Raw genomic sequence first — 22,660 nt, forward strand, 5'->3', positions numbered from 1 at the left:
TCCCGTGCATATGCATGGTTATTTTTAGCTCTAGAGGAAGGAAGTAATCTCTTCCACTAGTTCACATGCATGTGTCCATCTTCTAAGTGCTGTTAACTTCAGGCACGTAATTCCCCCTGATGCCACAATCAGAACAGATGTCTTTGTATAAAAGTGAATCAGTAGTGCAGCAACATGTAATAATGTGTGTAATAGTATAGGACAGTATGTGGCAAGTTGACCTACCATACCAAAAAAAAAAAAATCAGATGCCTTTTATTGGCACTAAATGGCAATGTACAAAACCCCTAGTGCTGTTGTCGTTGATGCCATTGAGTATTTTCCCATACTTTACCCTTTGTTTGAATAAGTGGTTTGTTTCAAGTGCTCTGTCACCTTCAAGAAGGATGCAGATGTCAGTCTTTAGACAAAAGTGATCTGTGATTTCTGCCGGTGTGGAACATAAATTTAAATACTCACCTACCCATTTATGTCATGAAAAGTGGCTTTTTTGATATTTTTGTTATGTGATCCAAAACATATGAAGTTGCTTCTTTTCCAGTCGTGACAAGTTGAGGTTTATTTATTGCTTTCAGTCAGTTAGAATGATGGCTGAAAAGGCCTTTATCTCTTAGAATTTGCAGGGAGCTTTTAGTAAGGAAGCATTCTTACCAGTAAGCCTACTGTTATAGATCACATGCATTGTCTCAAGGTTGCCCTCAACTATAGGCACCAACTTAGGTAGGAAAATCTCAAGATAAATGACATAAACCCGTAAGAATCTTAATGGAGTTTTTTGTACAGGTCGAACTGCTCCAAGAGTAATTCAGCAAGAAAATTCTAGGTTGAAATACCACAATTGTGCTGTCTGATTAGAGTTGAGCCACAAACTCTGGTGCTCATTGAACTGTTTCTGAAAGTTGAATCGGTGTCAGCTGCAGACCATCTCCATGTGTTGGATGCTGTGCCTTACTTTGCAGTACAGAATGCATAATGTAAAATAGGAATTTGACTGTTCTTAACTTGGATCTTTTCTCTCTTCTGTTTCTCCAATCCTCCTACCCTCGTCAGATTGTGACAGCAGTGAAGTTTTTACAGAATCCACGAGTCCGCCAAAGTCCTCTTGCAACCAGAAGAGCATTTCTGAAGAAGAAAGGTATGGACTCTTAAGTTTGTGGTCTCAGCGTTAATGAGGGAGGTTGAGTTCGTGTAAAGCCAAAGTGTATTGCGATGGAAAATTAGGTGGTAAGGACAAAGCAAATAGTCTGTCTCACAAAAAGAGTTGAAGTTTGTAAGAAATAATCAGTCTCGTTTCTTCCAAACTGACTAGAGCAATGTTGGCACCAGATGTGGAATTATAGAACACAGAAGACGCATTGGAAGATTCTGGGTTAACTATTATCAGATCTTTTCTGCAATGAGGACAGTTTAGACTTGTGGACTAGTTGGTCAGTTCTAACCTTAGTGACATTGGCTTTAGGATGGCCAGCTTCTAGGTGAAAAGGTCGAATGTTTCCGAAGAGAGCCAGAGAGAGGAATGAAGGGCAAAGGACTTGGTGAAAGTAAACAAGGTCAGGTTAAGGTCAAGCTTGGGGTCAACCTGACTTTCAGGCTGAAATGGTAAACTACTGACTGAGTTTAGCCCTTTTCTATAGCAGGGATAGAACCGATCCTGACAAATCCTATATCGTCTTAGACAGATGGAATATACTTTGGCCATTGCCTACTAGGAATTTATTTTACTTTCTGACTCATAGCGGAACTATCTTCTGTTCTTTTTTTTTCTTTCTGAAGTTTTTAGTTCACGACTTACAGTGCATTTCAGGTGAAATTCACTCCATCTTATGCTACCCTCCTGGGACCATATTGCTTAGATCCTTACCGCAAGATGTAAATAATAAGGACAATCATACCTTGGAGTTAATTGCATGCACTATGGAGCACTTTAAGCAGTTGGAATGATACTGAAAATACAAAGTCCAGACTTCAGAGGGGAGCGGCCCGCTTATAGACTGAAGTCATGTGTACTTCAGAGTACATCAAATTCTACAGCTAAAGACCTTGAGTTTTGAAAAGTAGAGAAGCCTATGAAATATATATTACTGTGTTTGGGGTTGTGAACTGTTTATTGAGATGCCTGAGACCTGATGTCATGAGATGGAGAGTTCAAGTACGTGCACTACTTTGCTCATCCTGAATAGCAAAGGACCAAGAAGGGAATGGCAGTCTTGTGTTTTAGCAGTGATGTCATGACAAGTAGTTCATGGGTACATCATTTTGAGTGTGATCCTCTCACTGCTTGTCCTAGTGCCAGTTAGAGAACATTCCAATCACATAGGTATGTTGCTTGCCCTGCCCTGCCATCAGGATGGCATTAAAATTTGGAGTCTGTTGGCTGCTGTGCTCCATGAGATTTTCCTTGAAATATGTGGACCTATGGGGAGTAATTAATCATAAAAGCTTGGGGATTTCAACTCTATCATCGGAGCAATGAAGCAAGGGAAAGCTGAGCCTAAAAGCTGTGCTGATTACCCAAGGTAACCTGATACAAAATCTATTGTTGCCGAGAGATCCTTAGCCCCCAGTATATCGTGCAATATTATAACTGCCTGATCTTCTTCTGTGCTGACAATGACCAGTTATTCCTCATTTTCTCTCTCAACACAGCTGGGTTAGAATTTCATTTGCAGAAGGTATTTAGAGCAATTTAGAGACAAATGTCTCTGGTGTTTGCTCTGCACTTCCCCACTGCAGGCTTCGCTGAACAGTTTTTAGTATCAGGAGCTTCATCTAATCTGTTTAATTTTAATAAATCCCTGACTGGGAGAAGAGGAAGGGTAGGGAGATGGAGGCACAGGGAAACTGTGGCCCGACTCATACTTCTTATGAATTACTTGGCTAATAATTACTAAAAAGCAGAAATGGTTTGGTAGAGCTGGTTTTTTGTTTCTGTTTGTTAATTAGCCCTCCTTCCCTTTGTGCTAATTGTTTGTTTGAAAACTTATAAGTAGGAGATAGGAAGGGGCAGGGTCCAGTAGTGCCTGTACCCAGCAGTCACTGGAAACATGTCCATGTGGAATCCGACCACTGAGCTTACAACAGGACTTCTGTTCAGTGCTTGAGAGCAGAAGGCACATACTGTCATGGTACCTATGTGCTCTAGCAGATGGAGGCAATTATTCTTGAAACGTAGATGTCGTGGCTAGTTTAGTCCTGAGTCAGTGAGGGATTACACTGTTTGGTAGACTGTTCCCCCTGTTCTCTGATATACAGTCACTGTCATCCCAATGCTAATGTTTATCCCCAGTTTACAAAGAGTTAGGCTGTCTGGTAGAGAAGTTCTCACTGCCAGTCCAGAAAGCACTTTCTGTAGAGAAATCATTTCAGTTACAAGAATCTCTCTTAAAATCATCTTTGTCGGAAATAATGCAGAAGTACCCTTGTATTTTTTTCACAGTTGCTCTGATCCACGTTTGTTCTAGCAGAAATTGCAGTAGAAGATCTTTTTATGGACCCCAGAAGAATTTCAGTGGAGGGGAATTTTCATATTTATAGATAGTTGTACACCATTTATGAACTTGTCTTTTGTGGTTATTTTGGTGGAACTGTACAGTAGAGGTCTGGGACTCCCCACTAAATCTAGTTAAAAACTCCTACAGTGGAGAGGATGGTGCTGGGTCACCTTGTGCCTGTGAATGCGGAGGGGAAGGACCAGGTGCCCTGCCCCTGCAGGAGCCTTCCACTACCCCAGCTCTACAGGGGATAGGATTGGAACATGCCTTTGAGACGTGGTTTAGTGGGTTTAGTGGGCATGGTGGCATTGGGTATATGGTTGGACTTCATGATCTTTGAGGTCTCTTCCAACCATTATGATTCTATGATTAGCTGTGGGTGAGCTTTCAGGTCCTGCAATCCTGACTTTGCCTAAGAAATTTCACTTCTGAGACTTGCAGAGATGGTTCCACCTTGAATTATCATTTTTTCTTCTTTTTTATAAGCGTCTTCTTCCTAAAAAAAGGCCAATCAAATTTTATTTCCTTTTAATATTAGTTAATATTTAATATAAGAACTGGATTTTGTTTAATAAATTTCAGTGCAGCGAGAAATGAAAGTTTCTGCAGGATCATCAGCTGGACTGGGTTTGGTTTCTTGTGAAGCAGTAGTTGCAGAGGCTGAAAGCAGACTTTCCTGGTTACTTTGCAGGTCAGGGGTTTGCTGAACTGCTCTCTCCAGAACATGGGATGATAGTGTTGATGACAGTTGGGAGACTGAGGGTGTCCTGGATTTATAAAAGGTCTTTCAAAAGTTGGATGAGATTTCTCTGTTGTCTTAAGCACTTTTAAACTCCCAAATACAGAGGCATTAATGAGAAACATCAAGTTATTAGAATCATTTATCATTTTCTTTGAAGCTTACACTGGCATTTTGTGTAATTTATGACATTTCCTCCTTTTTATCATGAACTTCTTCAGATGAAGGGAAAAACAGCTGTTTCCCCTCAGAGTATCTGAAAGAAAAGAAAGAAAAAAAGATGCTGTTTGTTTTTTGTCCAACTCGCTGATTCTGCTGATGACATGCCACAGAATCAGCGGCGCCTTGGGAGTAATTAGACAGCATGTGGGGTTTAAACCCTTGTGGAAATGTGTCTGTCATCTAACGGTTGTGCCTCAGATGTCCTGTACTGCTCAGTTACCCATCCGGTAACTCATGTGGCTTGTTAATTTTGTGTACTCTGAATCTGTAACTTCTGGCAAGATAGAGAAAGGGAGTGGAAGTGCACTATACATGTGGAGCTCGATTTTTCAAGGTGCTAGTCTTTTGGGGCAGGGAAGGGAAAAACTGCTAGGTTGCAGACTTACTGTGTAATCTTGGATGAAGAACTTTTTTCTTTGTTGCTTGTTCTTTTCATCTGTAGAATGCGTACAGTAATGCCTTCTCAGGGTGGGATTGTGGGAACAGACAAAAGCATATGAGGAGCTCAGAAATGATAGTGATGGGAGAACAGAAGTGCGTTAGGGCAAGTGAATGTGTAATTGTTGAGTTATATTGGGAAAATGTCTACCCAGAAGGTTGGACAGTCTTCAGAAGATAGGCTACCTGGATTGGTCTTTTATATAAATATGTAACATAATGGGCTACATCCTTCCAAAAGCAGTTGAACTCTTGCTTGGTGAGATGAGTTGGAGGTTGTTGGAAGCGCTGCCCTTTTTACATGTTGTGTCTACTGATCTGCTTTATTGCTTTGGCCAGTAGGAAATGAGTTGCTACACAGGGTTTTCCAGAAAGTCTTGCACAGTTTTTTGCAGTGCATCAGACTTCCAGAAAATTTTGCCAGTGTCAAGATGCCAGTCTGTGGTGATTTCTGAAGAGATGAATAAATTATTTAATTGTACATGCCCCTTCCCAATCAGAGCTCAAAGACACTTGATTCCTTGGAAACAAATGCTGTCAGCCCCAGAATCTCCAGTAGAAAACTGACTTAATTTTCTTCCTCTTTCTGAGGTCTGCATTTCTTGGAAGTTGAACCCCTGCCTTTTCTCCTTTGCCAGAGAAACCCAAGTGGATCACCTTGAGGACCTGAGAGGAGGGGGCACAGCCCACTGCTGGAGGGTTTTAAAGAAAGTAAATTCTTCAGCAGATTTCAATTTAACCCTCTTTTATTACTTTTCTTTTTTATAATTTAAGTCCATTTCATGAGGCAGTTTGCATGTCCTTGAATGGAATCTCGTTACCATGAAAGCTTTTTTAGCATTGATTTCATAACAGTCTTAATTTAATAGCGCCGTCATTACTGAGAAGCCCTGAGAGTGAGGCCCTAGCTTTCCAGGTCACTGACCTTTTAATTACAAACCTTGTTCTGATGGCTAGGTTATCGACTGGACAGCTCCCAACTCCTGCCCCCAGCATGAAGATGAAAATAACTGCCTTTCCTCCCCCACTTCCAGAAAAGGGAGGAAAAGAAAAGTAACCTCTTGTGTTTCCAAAATTAATTTTCTCCTTCAGCTTTACTTTGTAATTAATTCTTTAACATGTCTCAGTGAAGCTCGAGCAGTTTTTACAAAGCTTTTCCTTGAGAAGAAAATACAATGCAAGCCAATAGAGTCCAGTGACAGCTCATACAAAAAAATATAGTTAGCAACCTGTGCTGTCAAAATACCTATTTGGGCCAAACTGCTATGGCCCTCCAAACATTATACTTTTCTAGACATGACCATGTTTGATACACGAATATGTGATTAGGCCACAAGTGTAGACTATTCAAGGAATGCTAGATGACACTTCCTTCTCTTCGAACTTGCTGACAGGATGTGGATTTAAGAGATGGTGAAGAAAAGGAGTGAAGACTTCACTGCACAACTGATTGTGTGAGTGAGTGCTTGTCCTGTTTTGTACTTGCAGATCAGGTAACTTGTTCTCTCGCTGTCTAATAAGTGTTTTGCGCCAATGCATGCGCAGACCTCATCACTTGCACTTGGAAAGCTACACGTGAGACCTGGATTTCAGATACTGATAATAAAAATGTATTGCAAGAATATACTTAGTGTATAATGTGTCTAGAACAACTTTAACACACAACAAGAGCAAGTTCAGTAGCATAGGTAGAACCAGGGAGGGTGTGCTTTCTGATTATTGAAGAAGTTTGCAACAGGTGTTCAAGTAGCATAAAGTGAGTCTAACAGCTTGTGTAGACTTACAGAAAGGACTGTACAGGTTAAACAGAAGTCAGTGCGTTTTACATTTTCATAATGCTTTTCATTTGAGGGTCTGGGAGCACATTGTACTCGTCAACCATTGAAACTTTGCAGCTATTTGCATGGGGCATGTTTGATGGTGCGTCTAGAGTTATCTAATCTCACTGTGCTTTCCACTAAAAAGCATCCACCTCAGAGGCAGAGGACAGCGGCTGCTTAACACCACTATATGGTTTTTAGGAGAGGAAATGAAGAATGCTTTATCTAGGTAATCTTGCAGAGAGAGCTTGAGGGATAGAGAAGGTAATTACCGAGTAAAAAATTTACTAAGATTCTTGAAAAGCACTATGGGATATTTAATTACTAAAGATGCTTAGGCCTCTGTTTATGACTTTGAAAGACAGCTAATGTGCCTTACAGTATTTTGCTTAGGTTAAAGAAAAACATGTCCTACACCTGTTCGTGCAACCAGTTTGTTCTTTAGGTGCCTCCCATCCAAGCTTTGGGTCAATACAGCCATGCATAAATGGGGAAATCTGGTTGTCTCCTGAGGAACTTATTAGGGATCTGAAGAATAGAGAGTGAGAGAATGAATGCTTTCATTGCTAACAAACTCACAACAGTTCCTATCTGAACCAGCATTATCAGTAGTCAGATCCGTTTTTGGTACTCTGCTATGTTTGCCCAGTGCTGATAATGTTCAACGTACAGGGAAGATTTCCACCACTGGAGTCTCATAATCCAGAAGAACAGATGTGCTCATGATCCAGAAATTGGTTCCACAGTTCTGTATTTTGTATTAGTTGCCTTCTTTTTTCTTCCTGAAAATGACTGAGAATCTCTGTTCATCTGCTGTGAAGGAGATGTCTCCCTGTCCTGCCAGTTTTCTGTTGGCATATCTGTCACTTGCTGTTCAGTACCAGCCTATTCATCATGCTGACTCTTTTTCCCATCAATTTTACCACTGTTTCTGATATCTGAACTTGTCAGGAACTTTACAGATTTTCTTGGCTTCTCTGGCAAGAAGAAACTTGCAGCAGTAGTACTAACAAAATGTGATAAACCCATCAACCTTAGGACATCCTGGGGAATCAGATATGGCTATTCTTTGGAGTTGTCAGGGTTTTTGGAAGGAAATCTTTATAGTTGATAGAAAGCCTTCACCATTATTCCTCAAGATTTGGAAGGAAGTTTGGCAAAAGTAATCTGTTTAGTCCCTGTCTACATGGAGAAATGAGTTCATATCTTATCTTTGACTCTTGTCCCAGCCACTAGTGATTCACGAGTGATTCACGAGAGGGTGGAAAAACACCTGTCATTAGTTTAGGCATAACTAGCTGTGTAATGCAGTGTACAAAGGAAGGTAATCTTTTCTTTTTCCTACCTTTTAATAGCTTTTCCTACCTTTCATGATAGCCAGATGATTAATAGAAGAGTGTGTGTGTTTGATAGAAACTATAGTTACTTACAAGTGAGTAGAAGAACGTTGTACTTGGTGTAATTTCATTGACTCGTAACAATTGTTTTTTATAGCTGACTGGTATCTAGAAACTAGGTTGAACAATACATTTCTATCCCACTGGAAATTCTGATATTTGGAAATTTGTTTTCATATTAAGTAGGGATTAACATTTAAAATTGCAGACTTTTTGAGAAAAAATAAATGTTACAGGCCTGTAAGGCCACTCTGTATTGATTAGACTGGAGTCTGTAATATTGTAACTGATAAAACAAGAGATTGATAGAATAATATAATATGTACCATAATATTACAGTGAAAATATTTGGAAAAATGGTTCTTTAATTGTTATGAAATCATTACTTTTCTCCACAACATTTTGGGATTCTTTGAAGAAACACTTTCTGTATGAAAAATGTATGTCCTAGAAGTTTGTTGATGAGCCCTACTTGGAACTAAAGAATTCTTTCATAGAGGTGCTTTTCCCTGGCAGGAAAATATATCGTCATTGTTACTGGATAGCTCCATCAAGCTTGTCATCTTACACTGTTTTGTACTTGCACGTTTGGCTTCAACACTCCAGGCTCCTGTCTCTGAACCCAATATGTTGCTGAACGTGAGGGAAAAAGTCCTACTTGGGCCTGTTTAAAGGGAGCAGAAGAAAAAAAGGCATGGAAAACTTAAGGCCTACTAATCGTCACAGTGTATTGGTTTAAGCAAGATTCTTTTAAAGGGCTTTGATACAAGATCTGCTATTTAATACTAAAGCCATGAAAATCTCAGTGGCTTTCTCTTTGGTTTCTGTGTGAAGTGTTGAGAAGGTGTATCACAAGAGGCACCCCTTTGATGGTTAATGGTATTGTGAAGAAGACATTGAGGAAACTACTCTCCAATGTTACATCCTCTAAATGCCTATATACGTGTTCTGTAACAGAGGATACAAGTCACATTAGTGGTAATATCCTTCCTCTCTCACTTGAGGCTCAACATACAGTGATCTTGAACCGTTTAGATCTATACTCCACAGAACAAGAGAGGTGATTCATTTAGAGTACATTGCGTAAACAGTCTGCTACATCTCCTGTTTCTGTTGGACCACAGAAATTCCTCATGATTTCAGTGAGAAGTCCAGAATTACCTTTGCCATGGTTTTGTAGCTTGAAAATTATTGATAAATTGGAACAGAGCAGTTTGATGCCTAGGAAGTTATGCATGCTACAAAATATTGGTTGTAAGCTTAATTTTAAGAAATAATTGGAATGTCATGGGTTTAATGATGTCTCTCCACTTGGCTATCTGACAGTAACTATGTAATGTAAAAGAGCCGTTAAAAATGGCTTTGCAAAATTAACTCCTATTGCTCACTCAGTGTGTTTTGAGTCATATCTGCCTTTTTTATTGTCAAAATAATATTTCCATTCCTGGTAGCATTGAAAAACCAATATGATTACAGCAGAGTGAGTTGAAGTCTATTCTAGAATACAGTGCTAAAATAGTCAGTTATATTCTGAATCCTGAAATGGTTAGCCTTAGTGATGGGCAAAAAAGACCCAGACCCTAAGTGTGACTTGTAAATTTAAGAATTTATTTGTCATGTTTTCAAGTGAAAGCAAATGCAGAGTGCCAAAAGAAAGTCACTTCTGTACTCACAATCTAAGAGCAGGCACTGGAGGTCTGAGATATGACTGCTTGCTTGGCTTTGGGCAAGTTACTTGTTCTCAGCTTGCCCATCTGTAAAATGGGGTTAATTACCAGTTTTGCATTATTGACTTGGTAAGATTTATGTTAGCTATGTTTATAAACTGCTTTGATATGCTTGTTTTGGAGTTCTTGATGCTGCAGCGTGCAATTTTTGAAGTTGCTTGCTGCAGTAAAAGCCACGCTTGCAGAGAGGTTGAGAATTTACTTCTGTCAGCTGTGTATGGGAGGGGAGAGCTGCAAACTTTAGAATGTCATAATGTCAAGGCTCAGGCAGATTGCGTGCAATCCTAATCCAGCCCTGCAGCTTTGACCTTTGAAGCAAGCTTCACCTTGAGACAGTTGAAGAAATCTATGTACGTTTGTATAAAAATATTTTTGCGATAGAAGGAATTTGCTCTCCATGGTCGTCATCCAGCCCAGGGTTTCCCCCCAGTCTTCCTGGACCAAGTAAAGGAATTCAGTTCCTGATCTACTCTGAGAATGAACCTGGTATTCTAAGTCTAAAGAGACAGCCTTCTCTCTTGGGGCTAAAAAAAGGAGTGTAATTATGATAATCTGTGTTGCTCTTCTGCTGAAATCCATCTCAGACCTAATGATACTTTCCTGCTAGGAAAGATAAAATAAGTTCCTGTATGAGATAATTCTCTAGGTTTTCTTAGACAACATTTCTACTCTGTTTAAAACTATGTCTTGGGTGCCTGTGAACATGAAATGCTACTGTTTGCTTTTCTGCTACACACTATTCCCTCTTTAATTTTAATCTGGAGTGCAATCATTCTTTCCTTAGCTAAAAGGGGAATTTAGTTTTTGGTTCATGCTTTCCTATTCTTTCTGATGGAACCTAGTCCAGGCGAAACTCCAGTCCCCTAGGAGGAGAGCAGGGAATTCATTCTCCATGAAATCTGAGGCTCTCTGAAGTAAAAGCTGTTGACTTTGTCATACCGTGCAAATGTGCATTGCATTTAGCAAGACAATAAAGGGTAAATGGGGTGATCTCTGCTCCTGTGGAGAGGTCGGGTGGCTACATTACACAATCTTCTAGAGCATCTTGCAGCAAATACATGGGTTATATTAAAAGTTGCAATCATATCATTTTTTAAAAGTAAATTGCTGACCTTATGCAGTGGAATCAGCTTTATTGAATTTCGCCAAAAATGCGTTTATAATCCCCCCCGCTCCCGCATACACATGATATTCATGTCCTTGCTGCCCATGTGGAAATGTCCCTTTTTATGGTGATAAAATTAAATTTGTCTTTGTCTCTGCCTTGCCTCACCTTTTAAGATTCCATCCTTAAGAGACACCAGTGGATATCCATACCAGAGAATGAAGATGGGCAATATCCTTGCATGGTTGGCTGGCTGATTGTGAGCCAACTGCCACGGAACAAATAAATAAGCTTTTCACATTTAGAGGACAAATAAAGCTGAGGACAGGTGTAATAGGGTATTTTTCTAGGAGTGTTGTGGCCTTAGCATAGGTAAGAATTTATTTTGACTTGGAAGTACTTATGCTTTGCTTCTGTTTTTTTTTCCTAATTGCCACACAATACAAAATGTAAAATCCACAAGTAGTTATTGTGCTACTCATGTCATACTGTGTTACATGTCCTCCTTCAATAACAACTAACCATAAAACTCTAGTCTTTGGCCGCCTACAGCCCCCTTCCTGAGTTCACTCAAGGGAAAAAAAAGTGTTTTGCAGCGTCCTCGTTAATTTAACAAACATATATCCCATATTTCTATACTGCTTTGCATATTCAAAGTACTCTACAAATATTAACTGACTAAGCTTGTGACACCATTTGTGGAATGGCAAGATTATAAGATTAATTTAAGGTACTTCTTTGTTAGACCTTTACATTCTCCAAACAGTTTGCAAACTCCAAATTTCAGTGGGAACAGAGCAAATACCGTCCCTGTTTTAGATGGGGGGAACTGAGTCAGATAAGAACAGTTAAATCTGAGATAATTCTGACTCCCAGTCATATACATATATAAAAATATAACCATACTGTGCCATACTGTCAGTGTGATGTGCTGATGTTTATAGCATTTTCAGTAAAATTACTCAAAGCATTTTCGTGTTTATCCTCTCCAGGCCCCAGCTGCTTTCCGGAGGTGGGAGAGATTAAGCTAGTTTTATTCAATAAAATCAACGCAAACCGTCTAAGTAAATGAAGGGGCAGATTGGCCTCTGCAGTGTTAGCATGTATCCCTTCTTACAGCATCTCCCCCAGCCTGTCTTCCTTTTTATGTAGCATTTAAAAGGCTAGTTGCTCAGAGGAACAGAGAAGAATATCAGAATATCATTGCTCCTGCTCTTCAAGTAACCGGGAGAATGCAGCTGTTAAACTCAGAAATATAAAACACATGTTTAAAAGATGACTCTGTTTTAAAAAGAGAGCGAGAGAGGATTCAAGGGAACCAAAAAATAGCAGGTTCCATTACTGTAATTAAATGGCAGCATTTAACCTATCAGGCCGTTGCGTGTATGTGAGAGACGAGCAGGGAGCTGCATTTGAAATGATCACTGTCTTCCTTGGGGGATAGAGTAGTTAAATAATTTGTTTGTGAGGTGTGAGTTCAGTGTCGGGTAAAGCAAGCGCTTGCGTGTGTGTGTGTCTTAGAAGCTAGGGATGGCTGTATGTTTACTGAGAATACCCTGGAGGTTGGTATTTACTAGCACGTGCACTGTCAATAAGAACACAAGCTGCTCTTGCCCATTTGTTAGGTTATCTGCAGAGTCAGGGCCTCACCTGGTCCCAGATAACTGCATCACAAAAGGAGAGCTTTTTTCATGCTAGGCCACCCGAGACAGGCAGGAGTAGCGGTAAAAGAAAACCAGGGAGGAAATGGGGAGAGAAAAGAATTGGAGTCCTTTAGGTGAGCTTCATCTACTGGGGTGACTGTAAAGGGTAAGTTGTTCTGTCTGGTCATTGGACTTGGCACTCAGGAGCGTGGGGGCTGTGTCATCCCTGGGGGACCCCGGGCGAAGCTGCTGCTTGGAGGTCTGCCCCTTAAACGGCACATCCAACAGTTGCTTCCCCTGCAACAGTGTCCTACCTGTGCCTGGCATGATTCCTGTGCTTCAAGAGTATAGTGTGAAATGTTATGTGGAGAGAGAGGGATCTGCAAAGTGCATCCTTGGCCCTTCATTGCTGACCCCGACTGTGAAAAGCTCTTGGGGCAGCCCTATATAGTGGTGTTGATGAGCCTTTTGGCACCCTGGAAAGGAGACTTATTCTTTTGTAATGTCCAGAAGGGAATATCCTCCCATTTTTAATCACTCCCTTTTTATTTGTGAGGTGATTCCTTTGTTTAGGGGATATTTCCTAGTCCTGGAACTCCAAAAGCGATCCTCATACAGTACGAGTTGATACTGGTAGCGAGTTTTTCAGCTGCTTCACCTGCCTAACCTACTGATCTGACTTGTGTTATGTTGCAGGAACATGCCCGTAAATGTTTCTTAATCTTCACTCCGGTTTCTCTGCGAATTCTGTGTAACCGTTCCTGTTTTAACTCCTGGGCTAGAACTTTTGTGAGGCTTAGATATTTTGGTATTTCCATTTTGAACATTCAGCCCCAGTGACTGGATTTTAAGGACAACACTTGGGCAAAAGGAGACCAGAGAAATGCCATGTATTTTAGTTCCCAGTCAAAGCAGTGCATGAATTTGAGTCTTTGTGTAGTTTGGTGAGAGTTAGAAATCGGAAGTATTTCCAAAGATGATCTACAAGCACAAAAAAAAAGGGATAAAGTTGTTCCTTGAATAAATTATTTGTTGCAAACACCTTACCTAGCTCAAATGTGTGTAATGTATCTATAGGTTCTCAAAACTGTCAGGTAGTCTTTGCATGTTGTAATCGTGTCAGTCTCAAACGTTTTACAAAGGATATGGTATAATATTATTCCTGTTTTACAGATGTAGAAACTGAGGCAGATGGAGGTTAAATGACCTACACAAGGTCAATAGCAAGGCTGGGAATAGAACGCAAATGTGTCGAGGCTTTTTATTATACTAATAAAGAAACTCTGGAGGTGTGTTTGGCATGGTAATCGGAACCCTAGAGAACTAGAAGCAGTTAGTATGTTCTGTGCATGTCCCACGGGAGCAATGATGAAACTCCTTTTCTACCTTACCACTCCAGTTCTCCGTGTGTGGTCACCATGGTTTTTCCACCACTTAACCTCATTATTTTTAGTATTGTTAGCATTAGTCGTCCTTTGGGTGTTTAATCCAGACTCCTTTAATTTTCTCCAGAACTCTGAAGAGCTGTTGAAGGCACATGGGGAGAAAAAAATAACAATAAACAGGCCAAAAGATGAAAAATGATCGTTTGAAACTTCTGCTGTTTTATTGACTTGTCCCCTAGTGTTTTTTGTCTTCACTCTTCTTTTATCATGAAGGACCCTGCTTGAATGCATAATCTGGATTTCTTAAAAGTTCATTTGATATTGTTTCTTTCTTCTCCACCCAAGATTAACATCCTGTGTGATGACATAGATGGTTGTTGTCTAAATGGACGCGATGTAACCAACAAAATTGTGAAGGGTGGGTGGAGAAATATTTATACAGTTGTGTTAAAAATTACAAAGTAGGTTTACCTTTTAAACAGAAGGTATTTCAACACTGTTATTGGCAGCACCAACCTTTAATTTTACAGGTGGCTAGCTTTGTAGTAGCATTCAGCAAACAATATTTTAATGGCATGTAAAAAAATTTCTCTAAAACAAAAGAAAGAACGAAGGTGATTTATAATCTGTAATGAATACTTGCTGACGTGTCTTTTTATGATTGTGTATTAGTGTCTCGGTCTTTCTGGGGGAAGTACAAACCAGATTTACCTGAAACATTTGTACCATAATAATCAAATATGTAGTATTTAGATATATTTTCCTTAATTGAGCTTATCTTCTCAGTGCGATGATACCTGAGTCCTAGGTGCCTAACTTTGATTCCACTTTATAGAAACTGGCTTAGGGGAGCAAAGACTCTCTATAAGGTTGTGAGAAACTGTCAGAAAAAGGACTTAGACTCCTATGTTCATGGCTCATCACCCAGTGTTGATTTCTTTACATTTCCGTATGTTTTTCCATACATACTTCCATGTATTTTTACATTTTCTTAGAAACATGCAGCTGTAGCGCTGTTCTTCATGCTCCTTATAGCAACTTCCTGACAGAGAGAGTGCACAGTATGCACTGTCGTACTGCATAGTCAATGTTCCGTTCTTTGTGTTCTTCAAACACTAAAACTTCATTTAGTATGCACTTCATACGATTTTTTCGTGTGGTAAGTCTGGACTCTAATGGGTTTGGTTTGTTCCTTTCTAAAGTTTAAGGTTTTGAAAGTAAAAGGGAAAATAAATAACATTGAGGCAAGTTGCTCTTTACATTCCAGTTAATCTTATTCTGCAGAGGTTACTCTATTGTCTAATATAGAAAGTATCCAGGTGCTCGTGTTAGTGTGTTTGGGGTAATTCCAGAGTAATAGAAGGAACTGGGAATGGTCCATCAGGACAGACTTTCTCATTCTTATGTATCAAACTAAGTCATCCTTCAGATATCCTGACAAATCTGGTTAAAGAATTCCTTAGAATGGCTTGAAATTGCTGTTCTTTTACACAATTCCTTTCTTTTGAACACAGAACTGGGGAGAAAGAGAGTCTGGCCAGCCTAGTCCAGTAATAACAGATCAGCAGTGACTTCTGATCTGGAGTTATTCCATGTTAGGGCCAGTCTGCTAGGTCAAGTCTATTACGGACTGTATTCAGGCCCATATCACTGAAAGACCTAGTTATTCTTTGCTGCAATAACAAAGGAGATGTTGGAGTTAGAGATGTCTGGTTGACTGCAGATCCTCCAGGCCAGCTCCTTCTACTTCAGTGGCAGAATTCTTGTGAAGTGCTCATTCAAGTTGTTGGAAATACAGTTTAAAACTAGAGTTCCAAAGATAGATCAAAACCAAACCTCCTGTATTGCCGGTGTTTTACCTTACCCGAGTTGGTAAAACAACCTCTGGCTTTCTCCTTAGAAGCTCCTAAAGATAATATCACAGATCAAAGAGTAGCCAAAGGCCAATCATTTTGTTACGATTGCTCAACAAACTGCTTAACAAAATATTTTTCTTTCACACAAAGTAAATGGATCTGCAGCACAAAGGTTTTCTGACACTGCTGTTTTTAAAATTTGTGCTTAGTGTTGGTAATGAAGTTTAGTTTCTGGGATTTGAAGTGCTGTGTGCCAAATTGTTCTACTTTTGGAAATGAACTATCCTTTCACCTTTATAGAATGTTTTTTGTTGTGGTTCCAAATTTAATAAAAATTTTATAGACCTGGTGTATACTCTGGGTAAGTCACTTTGTTTATGTGTGCAGTGTTTTTCTTTCCAACCTGGCTTTTCTTCACATAGACTATTGAGCGCTTTGGGTCAGACTGCCTTCTACTCTGTTTCTGCACAGTAGCTGGCACAATACCTGCACAGTGAATGCCTTTTGGCGTCTCTAAGGAGTGTTATAATACAAGTAATTAAGGATCAGGAACCATCACCAGGAGACTCGTTCCCCTGCAGGAATCGCAGCAAGCATTTGCAGATCACAGGTTGGGTATGCCTGGAAGCTTACCCGTTTAGTGTATCTAATACTTGTTTTCTCTGAATGCATAGTCTCATTCCTAGGGAGGTTGTCAGCTCTGGTAACAAATTATGACAGCACTATGGTTACTAGAGTAGCGTCTCTTCCATTATCTGGATTTTCTGCCTTATACGGGCTTCTTTTAAACAAATATCAGAGCCCTGGTTATATTCTATTCCTGATAAACTACCTTGGAACTGGCATCCTGGCATAGTCTTCAAAGCCTTCAACCCCCAAAGTAGATATAAATTTGAAATAATTTCAAATATGCAGAGCTTTTTGTCCTCTGTGTAGTGTTCTCACATCATGTACTGGCTGAATTGGATGTCCTGTGTTCCTGTGTTACAACATTGGCTTCCAGGTTAGTCACATGCATTGTCTTTTCATCACTAGTGGTGCAACAGACAGGTGGGCTTACTCTACCATTGTCCACTCAAAGGAGGCTTTCTATGAGGTACTGTTCTTCTGCTTCTATTATAACAGAAAGGAGAAGTTGAAGGCGAGATACCTAAAAATAAAACCCATAGGTGGTGATAAAACAAAATTTCCCCCAGTTTTTAGAAGGAGAGATTTTTATTTATAGAATCATAGAATCATTAGGTTGGAAAGGACCTTTAGGATCATCAAGTCCAACCAGAAAGACATGTTTCTTCTGTCGTCTTTGCTGATCATGGTATTCTTAGAATGACTCTGTAATAGACAGGTCTTTGGAAGAAGGTACCTAAGATTGAATTTTGCTGTGGTTTTGCATGTGCTTGTTGTGTAGGAATTTAACTGGGCTTTGTAACAAAACTTCTGCTTCTGTAATTCAGGTTAGTCAGGCCTTCTGGACATGTCTTGTTTGATTTAGAGTCATGTTGCTGTCTGCCTTTTTTCTAATTTGAACTTTTTGTGAAGGAAAAATTGTGCCTGTTGAATTATGCTGTCTTCTACATGAAGATTTGTTGTAGATTAATGAAAAAACGAGGCATCCAAATCCTGTTAAGGCTGTGATAGCACTGCATCTAGTAGGACTTTTGCATTTCAGAACCCGGAGTCCGAGTCCCATTATCTGGCCACTTTGTCCTGCCTGTTGTTCCTCGTATTCTCCTCTTAGCTCTTTGGTCCCTGAAATACATAGCTGAGTATTGGGAGCTTTTACTTAAGGTATCCCTTTTTTTTCTATGGGGAGCAGAGTTAACATACTTTATACAAGCAAGGAGCTTACTTTACATTAGAAGAGGAAGACCTGACCTCTCTTACTACAAGTGAAACTGTATTTTCACTGCTTTGAAACTACCAGTGAAATACATTTTGCACTGACTTATAATGCTGTGATTTATGCTGTGATATGCTTTGTGATACTACAATGTCCTTTTGCCTTTGTGTTTGATTTTTTCCCCTCTAATAAATTTCAGTGGGTATGTTGTCAGTGCACGGGGGTATTTACCCTAAATGCCCATAGGAGAATGAGGCTGTCCTGAGTTCCCTGTTGTTTGCTGTTTCTGAGCAGGAATCCTAGGCATTTTTTTCCCCTCCTATTACTCTTACTGCAGTTTTTTTCCCCTCTATCTTTCCTCCTTGATTTGAAATAGTATTAACAAGGGAGACTGGAAGGAAACATATTTCTCTTTCTCTCTCTGATGTGTGTACACATACATGTTACACACAAACATGAATGAATGACCAGAAGCAACTTTTTCATTTTACATTTTGAACTTCTCCTATATAGAAAACTGAGAAGTTGTAGTACTTGTTCCTGTTTTTTCAATGCCAAGACATGCTAAGCAAGTCGTTTGCCCTTTCTTATTCAGAGTGAAAATACTTTGATCCAGTTTTCTGAAGACAATACTCATTTCATGAGAATATTTAATCAGTAGAAAATAGGGAGGATTTAGTTTGTTTGTTTAGTATTTAACCAAGTGAATAAGGCAGATTAGGGGAAGGGGGGGGGACTGGACCCATAAACAAGGTGATATATAATATTTTTTTTCGTTCTCCTTTTAAATAAATACCGATCAGCTTTATGTTCAGAGACAATAGGAGCCGTTGGCTTAAATTTGCAGTTTACTGTATTTATGGCTGTAATATCAAGGTGCTGCCGTCGTAATTTCATGCCCCAATGAGAAGAGCAAGGTCGAAGCAAATGCTTCCATCGGCATCTGCTAACACACTAACTCATAAACAAGGCCCGGCTGGATCAGGTGGCACGGAATAATACAGGCTAATGAAATACAGCACAGCTTTCCATTACTGTTAGTTTTTACAGTGTCGTCATTACGTGTAATTTATGTTTAAAAAATTCAATTTTATACAAGGCTCTGGGAAATAGGGGTCTGCAGGTCACCCGACGACTTTTAACGGCTCTGAGAGTCCTTATTGCACTCTACTGTTCCAACAAAATGTTAATAATAAATAAAAAAAAAATCCTCTTTTACTTTTTCTCCGGTTTGCGTATCTTGCTCTGTCTTTTTAATTACAAGTGGCTAAGGAGAGTTTGGGGCTCTAGATGATGTCAGGAGTTATCCCCTTTAGTGATGCTCTCAGAGGGGGGTTACTATCTGCTTGCTTTTCTTTTGTCTGTCTATCAATCACCTGGGGTCCTGTAAATGGAGTAAACACAGCTGAGGAGAGGGAGATACTTAACAACCTCTCTCCCAAACCCTCACCCTCTGACATTGCCCTCCTCTCCTCCATTACACTTCATTTTATTATAGACTCCAAAAAGCTTGGCCAGGAAGAGAATCTGCTACCAGATTTATTTATTTATTTATTTATATTTGTTATGCCGAAATGCTTTTTATTTTAACCTTTTCCTTCCTGGTTTGCTCACTGTAATTCTTAGCATTGTACTGTCAGGCAGGTTTTCCTGCCTTATTTTAGAGCTGTGCAGCTGAGGTTAGAGCACCGTTATCAGTTCTGATTGCTGCTTAGTCACTCTGATAGGTTAAAGTATATAATGTTTCTTAAAGATTGCAATTGCATAATTAACAGTCTTGTAGATGAATAAAGCTGTACGAATTCAAAGCCCTTTCAGTAACTTTTCAAATTACTTTTATTTCTGCATTTTTTGGCCTGGCAGTTGAGACCAGTCCATTTCTCTTTGATGTCTGGGTTCCTTTACAAAAAGTTTGAGCTGCAAGTGCAGCAGCAGGATGTTTACATTCAAATACAGTGTCTTAATGTAAGTGAAGGGTAAAAAACCACAGCGATGTTTCTGCGACCTTAGGTTTTGTTAAAATGTTGAGTTGGGCTCAGCCCATGACTGCCCCATGAACCAAGATGTGTGAAAGAAAATGGATCAGGAGACTGTGCTTTTTTGACCCTTTTGAAGTGTGTTCAACTAAGCACACAGTAGGATATCGGACAAACATTTGATAAAAGAACCACCCAGCACTGTATGTAACTGACTGAACAGGTGGAATCATTAGGCTGGATCAGATCCCAGAAGGTTTTTATGACGATTCTTTTAAAATGTGGCCATGTTCTTTCTGAGCAGAGTTGACTCAGTGGCTTCCAGGAACAGGAGCGTAACGTCGTTTCAGAGCATCTACCAGTAGATCTTCCTTTTAGTCATATGATACCATGCACTAACTTCAGGTCGTCATGTAGTTTGTTGTAGCTAAACAAGTTGTCCAGTTCTGTTTTGTTTTCTTCTTAATAGAAAGTGTGTGCATGTGTGAGGAAAACAACAACGGGCACCACCCCACACCCCTCCCCTGCCTTTTGTCCCTGCAAAAGGGTGGGTGTGATGATCGCTCCAGGGTGGTCTGTCAGCGTGGTAATAAAGCTGGCTTTGGAAACCCACAAAAGGAACTTAATTCTTTCCACCACCTTTCCCTGTTATGGCAGAATTTGTAAGTTCTTCCTAACCAGAAATTTTCTCCCTAAAACTAATGTTACGTTCAGGTTGTGAAAACTTGCATGAATTATTGGGTTGAGCAATGCAAGAAGGAATATAATGAAGAAAAAGTCATGCTCAGCGGATAGGATGGGAAAAAGGATTGTCACTGAAATGTCAAAAGGAACTTGGTGGCTCATGTAGTTAAGCTCGTGCAAGGTTTTTGCGTTGCAATTATTGCTACTGTGTTTCATCCAGAAAATTGAGAAGAATGGATTTATGGTAAAACAATGGATTGGGACTCACATCTCCTGTGTTATTTTCTGACTGTTAGAGGTTCAGTTCTGACCTTGGAGCACTTCTCATACCTGTATGTCTCATTTCTTCCTCATCTATAAAATACGGATAACAGTACTCCTCTAAGTACTCCTTTACTTCAGAGTGGTCATAAAAGGAGCAGTATTTTGATGTACGCGGGGTCCTTACATTAAATAGTAGTAGATATTATAAAAGGGCCTAAACAGACAGTCAGGTCTTAAAAGTTCCCAGGCAAAGGAGCTTTTTATACAATACCTGAGGTGCAGGCGCCAAGAGATGTTTGTGACAACCCGTTTTATTCTGTGACTTGCTCTGATTCTGCGTTTGACTACAATTTACAGAGGCTGAGTGATCCCTGAAAATTGAGTGGCAGCAGTGACAATCACAAAAGAGGGTCAGCAAGAACCGTTGAGTGCAAAACAATCATGGGTGCTGGATTATTCAGATCAACACCCTGAAGCCTGAAAAGGGAATTTTCTGTGTGAAAATTATGACTAATTCTTTGCAATGGCTGTGGTGTTGTAGAGGAATGAAATGGATGGTTGGGGGAAGGGAATAGGTTTGCATTCTGTAGGGCTATGAAGACAGTTTCCTTGCATCCTTCTCCTCAGCTCAGTCCTTGCTCAGTACCCTCTGCGGTTAGATTATTCCTTGCAGATAGCAATCAACTGGAAGGAAGTGTGTGTCTAATTTGCATGAGATTATTTAAAACAAAAAAAAAGGTCTGCATTAGTCAGGGTGATGGTAAACAACGCAAAGAGATGCCTTTTATAATATAGCCGTGGCTCAGCTTTCAAAGCCAAATATAATTCACTTACAATTGGCAGTTTCCTTTATTATTCCTTTTAACCTTTTGCATTCTGCGTGGTCTTGATCTTGCTGCAACTCCAGAAGAACTAAAATGTTTGTTTTCCAGAGTGTTGAGAAAGTCGATTTAGAGCAATTCCTCTGTTAAACTGAGGTGATTTTCTTGACATACCTCTTTGAGAGTTATATTGGACACAAAACTCCAGTTTTTGTGGCACTGCTTTTGCATCCAAGGGAAGTGGTATTATTTTGGGGTTACCAGCTTCCTACTAGGTTAAAACAATGAATGGACCATGGATACTTTTTTATATAATGCAGTGATAGAAGGGCTGTGATAAAATAAAGCAAAATGAGATATTGGAACAGATGACACTTTGATCTGGTTTAGAAATTCCCACTTTTCTATGTAATTAATATATCGGGGTTGAATAATTTGGGGCATGGAAAACTCATACTGTGTGCATACATGTGTGTAGGTGGTGAATCTGAAAAAAACTCAGTCCAAAGGGAATTTTGATGAGTTAGTTATAATTGCCTGAGGACAGTCTTAGAATATCTTGTACATTTTTGTTAGTGTGTGTAAGAAATGACAACCATGAAGACAGGTATATTTCTGAATCCACAGATGACTAGTTGCAGTGCAGACTTACTCCATATATATGCTTAAGGAATCAGCTCCGGGAGATTATTCCCTCGATGCTTGGAAGCCAAGATGACAGGGCCTTAAAAACATCTTGTTCAGATGAATAATAAGGAGGTGTTCCAAGGTGATAGCACTCCCAGTCTTCTCCTCTGATAATTAAGAAGGAATGTAGTTGTGATGTTCTTTTGTATATTGCCACTAGTACCAGGAACAAGACCACTTCACAAGGCAGCAGAATAGTCCAGGGAAGTAATAACAATTTTAATTTGCACGACTTTGCACAGGATTCAAACCAGGACTTCAAATATGATAGGTTTCCTATCATTCTATCATTTACATCAGCTTTTTCTTCTCAGTACAGCAGGGTTTTAATGGAAACCGTGATACTTGAGTGTCCCTAGTTGGCAGGACCAGAGTAATCCTAGAAGTATGTTTTATCTGCAGAAGATTTTAGATGTTTTTCTCAAACAGGATGTGAATAGAAGGGGCAGTATGGTTAGGATATGATAAGCATTGTTTCCTGCTCTTTTTGTAGAATGAAATAAGGATTGTCCGTAACTTCCATACATTTCTAAGTGTTAAATATTATCAAATTTGCTATCTTTGC

General features: G+C 39.7%; 1 protein-coding gene across 1 annotated transcript in view; it reads left to right on the top strand.

The window, feature by feature from the left end:
- Nucleotides 1-983: 983 nt before the first annotated feature.
- Nucleotides 984-22,660, top strand: part of PEX14 (peroxisomal biogenesis factor 14) — a gene marked incomplete at its 5' end in the record, with an annotated part of 39,843 nt that continues 18,166 nt past the window's right edge. The window contains one exon of the mRNA XM_009703902.1: nucleotides 984-1,135. Within this exon, the coding sequence (XP_009702204.1) occupies nucleotides 984-1,135 (152 nt within the window). The remainder of the gene's footprint in view (nucleotides 1,136-22,660) is intronic.

The sequence above is a fragment of the Cariama cristata genome, unplaced genomic scaffold, assembly GCF_000690535.1.
Source record: "Cariama cristata isolate BGI_N322 unplaced genomic scaffold, ASM69053v1 scaffold13367, whole genome shotgun sequence".
Lineage (NCBI taxonomy): Eukaryota > Metazoa > Chordata > Aves > Cariamiformes > Cariamidae > Cariama > Cariama cristata.